This window comes from Gossypium arboreum, chromosome 12 (genome assembly GCF_025698485.1).
Source record: "Gossypium arboreum isolate Shixiya-1 chromosome 12, ASM2569848v2, whole genome shotgun sequence".
In the NCBI taxonomy this organism is placed as follows: Eukaryota; Viridiplantae; Streptophyta; class Magnoliopsida; order Malvales; family Malvaceae; genus Gossypium; species Gossypium arboreum.
The window spans coordinates 8,835,557-8,845,012 of NC_069081.1; the positions used below are offsets into that span (position 1 = coordinate 8,835,557).

General features: G+C 35.9%; 1 protein-coding gene across 1 annotated transcript; it reads right to left on the bottom strand.

The window, feature by feature from the left end:
* Window positions 1–5,334: 5,334 nt before the first annotated feature.
* On the bottom strand, window positions 5,335–8,806 carry LOC108477000 (accelerated cell death 11). The gene is made up of 4 exons (XM_017779401.2): window positions 8,436–8,806; window positions 8,165–8,337; window positions 6,151–6,296; window positions 5,335–5,636 (listed from the first exon to the last, which is right to left on the bottom strand). The coding sequence occupies exons 1-4, from the start codon at window positions 8,625–8,627 to the stop codon at window positions 5,530–5,532; spliced, it is 618 nt and encodes a 205-aa protein (XP_017634890.1). The 5' UTR covers window positions 8,628–8,806; the 3' UTR covers window positions 5,335–5,529.
* Window positions 8,807–9,456: the final 650 nt, after the last annotated feature.

Below are 9,456 nucleotides of genomic sequence, written 5' to 3' on the forward strand. Positions count from 1 at the left end.
CAGATATGATCCACTTTTATGTAGATGAAAGTATATTTTCATTTCAGATTAGATATTTTTTTGTATGATCTATATATTTTTTGGCTTCAATACGTTACCAGACGAGCTGCTGCTACTTGGTTATTTAATTACAAATATGTTAATTAGTTTTTACCATTTACATGTGATGTGAATGAATCTTATAGGATGATTGCCAATTTTGAACAATTAAACCATTTGATTGATATATTTAATTTGATTTATTTATTTATAATTGAGTATTATTATATATTTAATTTAATTTATTTATTTATAAATAAATTATTTTAATATCTGTAAAAACAATTTAAAATATAAATTTATTAATATATATAAATTTATTAATATATGTAAAAGCAGTTTTTTCAAAAAATATTTTCAGGAAATCTGCTAAACAACAGAAAATATTTTACACAAGTTCATCCAAACACTAGAAAAGTAAATCATTTCCAGAAATGTAAATTATTTTTCAGAAATTATTTTTCGAAAAATATTTTACTGGCAAACAAACGGAGTCTAAGGATTAAAACAAAAATTGCTGAGATTAAATCTGTTATTTTATCATTATTTCTTTTATTGGTTAATTTTTTTTACTCATCTTTTATTCATCTTTTTCGTCACTTCACATGTCAACTTTGTTGGCAATAGGGCTTACCCCAGCAGGTGGCACCATGGTAAATGTACCTGCGTATTAAAACACTACTAGGTCATAAGTACCAACAATATAAAGATTGATAACAAAGACAAACTAGGCAAAAGGTTAAGAACCAAAGGCATACCTAGAGTGGGGTACAGACATGTGTTAAGTACAACACTTGTTAAGGAGTAGCGACGCATGGTCCAATTACAGTGTCAAAGGGTACATCAATAGAACTTGCAGCAATAGGAGCAGAAACAATCCGTCTCTGTGACCATCGAAACAAGACAACAAAGCAAACGCTCTGAAGTAGCAAGAACGAGGCACGGTAACCTTTCGCCGGAGTATTTTGAGTTGAGCCCTCTCCTCTCTAAATTGTTTAAGATCTCTTTTGATGAGCCCCAGTGTTCAAACTGTTGAGCGGGGCCTGCTCAACATCAGCCTCCTCACTGCTTGAAACATTGTTTGGGAAGGTAGCCATTTCACCTACACAAAATCAAACAAAGTAGTTAAATCCCTACAGATGCATGTCAATAATAATATGGAAAAAATATATTGAAGTGATATTATGAGATAAAAAGCCCACGGGGTAGTCCTCCATGTATCTATTGAACCACTCCTGCCTCCCTTAAACCCAATTCCTCAACTTAGAAATGTCAATACCAATGTTAATACCCTCGTAATCACCAACAAAGAAGTGTTGGGATTGCCCCTAAATATCACTGGACCCCTCATCAATATGCACCACCTCTTGAGGAGCGTTAACAACCCGAGCAACTCTAGCTCCCCCTAAGCCAACAATGTCGCCTACCCTTCAATCAACCCACCCCTCGTCAAAGGCAATTCCATCCCCACTTCCTCCTCGGAGAGCACCACCTCAAACTTGTATGTCATAATGTACAACTAGAGCTCCTGGGTCACTCCAAAGAATAATCGGGTCACCTCGTCCTCACAACCGTGAGGCCATGATTACAAGTGACGTGGAATCCTTGGGGTCCCATTTTTGAAAACCCTATTGAAGTCACTGTCTCTGTACCCTTGGGGCTCACAGCCATCAAACAATGCTTAAACATCTATCTGACCATGACAACCCTGGAGACATCTAAGGGATTACCCTTTCGAAGGGCATTGAACTGTGTTGTCTTAAAGTTATCAACCAATTTTGGCTCAGACAAACACAGCTCGCTTGGAGGCAGTGACCACGTGGTTGAAATAGTGAGATCATCGATGAACATGTGCTCCACCAAAATATACTTGGAACGATCCGACCCCAAGTTGCTCCCATTTCCCAGCAGTAGATGCTCAATCCTCATACCTACCATTTATTGAAACACAACATCCTAGGATGCTACCGATCATGGTTTGTCGAAGTGAAGCTGAACAAATTTTGAAATACCTTTAGATAGGGCACCTCATCCCTCTAATGACATAGTATAAGAAACCCAATCAAAATCCACCACGAGGCTCCAAACAGTTGCCTAGGGGCCACTCTATCTTAATTCAAAACCGCGCAAATGAATTCATGTGGAAGGTGAAAGCGAGCTTCCGAGGCATATAAGGGCAAATAGAACCCTAGTTTCCCACTGTCGTGTTTTGGCCCGCTGACGGTGATTAATTCGTTCTCTCTTTGAGGAATGTTAAACTCGAATTCATAGTTATGCATCAACAAGCCCTTACATTGCAACAACTATCGCATCTCATTCTATCACAAACGGTTCCCTGCAGCCTCTTTGCCTTCGATTTTCGTCGGTCCCCTTTACCCACGCTACTACTAGCCTTTCCATCCCGATTTCCCCTAACCATACTCAACTAAAAGAAACCCTTAAAAGCAATATGGAACAAACAAACTTACTACAAGTTACCCTTAATGCTTGTCTGACTCACGTTGGTGAAGTAAAAACTCAAAACGAAGACGGAAAAGTTTAAAACTTAGAAACTCGGAAGACTGAAAAACTGGAAAACTTAGAAAATAATTTCTACATTGGGAAGAAGCAACATTAATGAAGCCGAGCACTTTATAAACCTTTCTATAAACCTTTCTATCTGAGGAAGATTCTAGAATACATTTGAGAACTAGACACCTGGCGAGTTGAAACGTTGAAATCCTAAGTAATTATTAATACTGTATTATGTGTAACGCATAACCATTAATGTAAGTATTCACACGCACACACCTCTAAAAACCATGGATCCTATGCATATCCCACCTGCAAATCCCCAATATTTTAAAATTTGAAATTCAAATGCGATATAGTAATTCTCACTCCAATAACTTCATAGTTTGACAATATTTCGAGAGACGCTATTAAATAATCTTATTTTAAATTGAAAAAGATTGTTATATATTTATTTTTTGAGTATACTTTTTGAATCTATTTTTTAAGAGAGTCTCATTTACTCTTTAGACATACCCCTCGAAAACACTAATTAACTTATATTCATTTAAGCTCATGTGAATCATATTTACTAACTATCACTTCTGATCTTATCGTCATATCCTATCTAAGTGATTGAAAGCACGTCAATCTCCACCTTAGTTAAACTTACGATAACAAATTACTTTACTAGTTTTCTCTAACTCGTTGATAAAGATGTAACACGTGACACCTCGAGATTAGAGCAAAGGCTATAAAGCTTTTGACTCTGACTAGAAAGAGAACTTTTTTATTCTCTTTCTCTTTCTTCTCCTTAAACTTCTTGATCAGATCTCAAACCTTTACTCGAACACCCTCTCCGTCATCTACCAAATAAGGTGAAGCATCCAATTCCACCATTATCTTTGCCTTTCTCGATCCAGGCATCAACAAAGTTCTATTAAGGGCTTAAGTTAGCAAGCACTAAAGGTTAATTTTTCTTTGCGATTTTCTCTTACTATTTTCATTCTAGAGTTCAAATTCTTTCGAGCAAAAAAAAGCCTAAAAGGAATTAAAGGAGCTATCTTTCCTTATAACCTCAAATATTTCATTCTCATTAGCTTGGCAAGGAAAGCCAAAAGAGAGGAAGTAGGCAAGGAAGACTGAACAATAAATACTTGTCATTTTCTCTATCTTTCTCTAAAGTTTCAAAGTTTTAAAAACTAGTTCATCCCTTCTTAGTATTTTAGCCTTCTTTTGTGCTTACAACTAGGCATTTTAATCACACTCCTTGCTAAACAAGCTTGGAGACACTCTTTCTTGAGAAAGTTGTCTCACAAAAGAATTGGTAAGGAAGTTCTGCACAAACAGAATTTCATGGATACAAAAGACATAAATCAAGTGCATCTTGGACATGAAAGGATATACTGTTTGGAAGGGATCGATGTTCAATGGGAACAGACCACCGAATCTAGGGTGGCAAACATCTATATTTCAGGAGGGCAGATTGATTTTCAAGAAGCATAATGAGATTCTAAGAATAAAAGAAAAAAAGAAGCATAATGATACCAATAGCAATCAAAGTTTGGTCCCTACAAGGAACCTTATGACAGTATGAAGGGGCAAAATCTGGAAGAGATCGAACCAACAGAAACGAGCCATGACATGATGAAGGATAAGGTGTTCTCTATGGCGGGAATGATAAGAGCTTTTCGGCAGTACCACTTATCAGGGAAGTACACTGTCAAAGATCGCTTTTCACCTACTTACAAATGGGGAGATTATGATTTGCCTTTCTAGATTATCCTCTTTCTTCCAATGATCTTCCTTGTACTCATGAGATAGGGAAACGGATATAGACTGTCAACTTGCACACTTCCTCGTGTCACGAAGAGCAAGAGTCAGCTGACCACCTTCTCTTTTCTGCAATCTCGCACGAGTAGCATGGTTTGGATCTAATATCAGCTTGTAAGTATCAGAACTACCCTAACAGAACGTGAGTATGATCCACCATAATTGGACAACTGAAAGAAGTGTAACATACCAGAGCAAATTGCGAGTCTATTATGGTGCATTTGACTTCAAAGTTTGAGAAAGAGAAGGTTAACCCTATGGCAACTATTTATAAAGCAAAAGAGTTGGCATGTCAGTGGAGCAAGGCATTTAACGGGGAAATACATGCCCATGATACAAGCAACCTGGGAGGAAAGAAGGCTCACCCGAACTTCACAATGCATTTTAACCATCATCAAGTTTACATGCCATGGAAGAAAGGAGAAATAATAAAGGATACGGTTCGGCGTTCCATTTCAAAGATAAGAGAAATGCCAGTTTGAGCTCTTACTCTCTTTTTGAACACTAATCACATAACACTTGCAAAACTTTACCTACTACTATAGGTTCTCTATTAGCGAAACGGCTGAACGCCATTTATCTGCCATGCAAGCCACCTGTAAATTGTTACAAATGGTTTTGCAGGGAGACAAGGGGACAACGCATTGGAAGTATGATCTTATCTTGTCGAGCATTAGCAAATTATGCAGCAATGTGATCTTCCAACAAAACACCAGCAATGACACCAGCATCTGGACGGAGTTAAGAAATAGGCAAGACAAGCAGCTCAAGGAACCATAATCATGAAGTGTCTGTTATCTGTTTTTTTTTTTCCCCTTTTTTCAGTTCTAGGCAGTTTTTTGGATGCTTGTTCCGCTATCAGAAGGAAAAAAAAAAAGAGTACATGCTAAACCAGAAAGCAACATGATCCGATCCGAATAAAACAGGTGCTATAAAAGATCAGTTCATATGAGACTACCAACTAACATCATGTTTCTGTTTCCAGTTTCACCATAGATAAGTTTAATAAGATTTGTACAACAATACTAGACAGTGTTCTGCGAAAGTGGGAAAAAGGCAAAAGAGAGCAAAAAATGGAATAACTGAAACGCCTTAACAACCAGTTTATTTTGCTTTATTGACATTATCACAATAAACAGATATCTGTTAATACAGTTGTTCTTTCTTTTACCAATCTATACCCAATTCTCTTGAAAGGAAGAGTTTGTCAATGTACAAAATGACAGGTCTGGATGCTGCAACATAGTGTTGCATTTGAATCCTCGCCGATGCCTCTGCAAGAAAAGGAAGTAGAGAATTAATATTAATGCATGTCAATACTTTTAAACAAAAGCTCACATTCATTTTTCTGATTTTTCACTTCTCTCAGGTGAAGAAATCACTGAGAGGCCATTTCCCTCATGAGATGAAGACATTCATGACATGAAAGTTTAAGGCTATGCAATAGTTCAACTGATACAAATTCAAACTATGATTTTCCAAACATGAACAAAGACACATCTTCATCCAATCCTGAAGAATACATGTTGATGCGAACCAACCCCTAAGCTAAAGGTTGAACTGTATCCTTGTACACATCTGTTATGAAATTGTTAAACATATCCCTGGAGAATGCAGACAGGTTTTGTATGTCTATGCTAGACAGGTTTCGCTTTGTGCCACCAAACCACGTTCCAATGGATGCACCATTTTCAACCATGAGCTAATCGAAACAGAAGTAAATATTTGCAAGAAGTTCATTACTTAAGAGTTATTTGATAACTAAAGCAAAGTCATACATCCACTTACCATCTTCATTTAGTTTCTTCATTAGCTGTGCCTTTGTAGGGAGGGCATACATCCCAGCAGCTACAGCTTTCCTGATTGCCCAGCCATGGTGGGGTGCAAATACCTGTGCATAGGCCTTGGAAGCTGGATCTTTTAAGGAATCCCCCCTGCCAAGGAAAGATTTGATGAGTTCTAAAATTTAGGACTATAAATGAACCAAGCATGAACGAACAGACTTCTATTCATGTTAGTTTATTTATATCTAAGCTTGTTAGTGTTCAATTGGTATTCATTAAGAATTTCAAAATTATATTCATGTTTGTTTACTTGATTATAAATGTTCATCTTCACTCTTTTAAGTTTAACAAACGTGTTCATGAACAATGTTAATGAGTAATAAACAAAGAGACAACAAATAAACATATATCTTATCTGTTAGATATAAAATAATCAAATATAATATTAATAATTACATTATAAATAAAATAAGCACAAAAACAATAATATTATTAATTATTAATTATATAATAATCAAACAATAAACTAGTTTTAAATAATTTATTAAACAAGCTTTAAGCAAACATAAATGAGCTTGTTTACAAATATAAATGAACTGAACAAGCTTTATTTGTTTTTGGTTGTTTAATAAACAAGCCTCAAAATTCCCTTCATGTTTGTTTATTTAGCTTGATAAACAAACATAAACAAAGAGAAACTGAATTGTTTATGAACCATTCATCAAACACTCTAATCATTTACATCCCTACTAAAATCTCATTCAACAACTTCAACTTCAAATTTAATCTGTCTGTTTATATCTGCAAGTCTTGACCATCACTTGCTTGTTTTGTACCTCCAAATGAGATATCCCTATACAGTTAACCATAGAGGTCACTACATAACAATGTTAATGTGGCAAACTAGTATTAAAAGGAGCATGATTAACCATAAACATAAAGGTCACTGCAGAACAATGCTGATATACCAGGCAAATTACCATTCAAAGGAGCATCAGCTACTATTATCTGAACTTAACAATAGAACTTTGCTTGATCATTCCGCTTAGAATTCTAAATAAACACAAAGTGGCTCCAAAGATCTAGTAAAACTTCTCTCAAAAGAGAAAAAGTTCATAGAAAAATTATGTATAAAGCCTGCAGCAAATGATAGAAGCTCTGGCAGAAGATTATAGAAAAGGCATATGCTTCTATTCCATGTAACATGGTCTATAGTAAAGACTAACTAAAAAGTGGTTTTATTGCGAGCCCATTGAAAACAATGATAATCAACTAAGCCAGTCCTAATTAATTAGATGCAATAATATTACATAACACAGAAGAGACATGTGACCTGGTTCACTTGGCACACCCTAATGACAATGTTCTTTGAAAATAGTACTCACTACTCAGCACTCCAAACTTGCCAGAAATGTAGCACAATATATAGGTTGCGTGACCTATAACAAAGATAATCTGGAGCAGCTAGCCAAGATATGTAAATTCATGACAAGCCACAGAGTTAATCCCGAAAAATGTGGCAAGATTCTTAGGTTTACTTCACTTATGGGATGTCCTAGTGTCGCACCCTAAAAATGGTGCATGCCATGGTAATATTACCATAGAACGATGCTCTATAATGTAGAGCTAAGTTCCAAAGTAGTGTAAAGCCTTCTTGATAGACAGAAAACTGATATCTACCACTATCCAAAGAATAATCTACAACCCAAGTTATACAAAATGAGAGCTTGAGAGTCACTTGTACAAACAAAAAATTAGAGCATTAATAACACAAGAAAAAGAATTGAATTAAAAAGGCTATATTAGACCCCAAGTTAAACTCTTAGCTACCAATGTTCTAGATTCATCCATCTATATATCTGAAAGAAAGGTGAAGATAAAGAGATGACCAACTATTGCTCAAGGTCATTATTGTGGATAGTAAGGTCATTAGCAGCACAATTGAGTTATAACAAATTGGAAACAGCTTAACAATTTAGTTTCAATTGAGTATACGTATTGAGGTTCTTAGTTCTTACTCTGTAGCCAGAATTTGTTCAAAGAGTACCCTGACCATGTCAAGCCCACGTTTCACTCTCAAAAGGTTTCTTGTATGGCTCCCAGCTTTCCTCACACAATTCCCTTCTATATCCCTATCAAGCATTGCGTTTAGCGTTGCAATAGACTTTGACGCCTCTGCAAGATCACCAACCTGTTACACCAAAAGCAATGATTATAGATAGGAATTCAATTTGTTTAAATTTAATGAATCAAGCGTTTTAGATTGAAGGAATCATGGAAAATTCGCACCTTTGCAACGTAATCCATTTCCGCGAACTTGAAGGCGATGCCTAAACAACCAAAGAGAGGAGAAACGAAAGAACATGCGCGTGAAAAAGGGGCCACCTCCATATCCGGAGTTTGCGAGTTTACCGTAGCGGCAAGTTCCTTGAAGGCATCGGCCATTTTTCTCAGTATCTTTTCGTTCTCCGAATTCGCCATAGCTGATCTGTGTATGTGGGTCTAGAAGTTAAATACTTTGTCCGTGGGTATGGTCAATTTGGAGAAGGAAGGTTCTTTGCTGCGCTTGGACGCAGGGAATACAGGGAAAGGGTACGAGAATGCTTAGGGGTTTGTTTGGCGGTATATTCTGCTCTAGATTTAAGACTGTTGGACGCTTGGTTTTGGAGTTTGTACAGCTCAGCTTCTTTCAGCGTTTAGCTTGGTCCTCTCCACGTGATCTCCCTCAATCCGCGTGCGTCTATGCTTTTTAGCCTGTAAGTACATGAATGTTATTTTTGCCCACTTCATAGGGTGTAGATCCAACATGTGGAATGTTTAGCTTACCGTCGAGACTCAATCTATATACCTGATTAATTTGGGTGAATTTCGAATCAATATTTTAGGTTAGATTTATTTTATTTGTATGTTTTAGATTTGAGTCTTATAATTAATAAAGTTTAATTTTTAAGTTAGATCATTAAATCAATCTTCATAAATAATTTGATTATTTTTATCTTTGTTTAAATCACACTAACACTTTAAGTTGACCTGCTCGTTTCAATGCACATGCCACTACTCTCGTGTTTGAGTTATTTTAAATTCTTATAATATTCCCCAACAATCTTTCTCAAAATAAACGGAGAAATTTAATCTCTTTTTTTGAAAAAACATCTATCTCTCTAATATTAAAAATTTAGAAGATAAAATAATCAATGATAGTGTTAATTATTTCCATTAATAGACTACAACATACAATTTAACCCGAAATTGAGCAAATAAATACAATTTGAGTGACAATAATTGTTTTTGTTTATTGAAAACTAACATC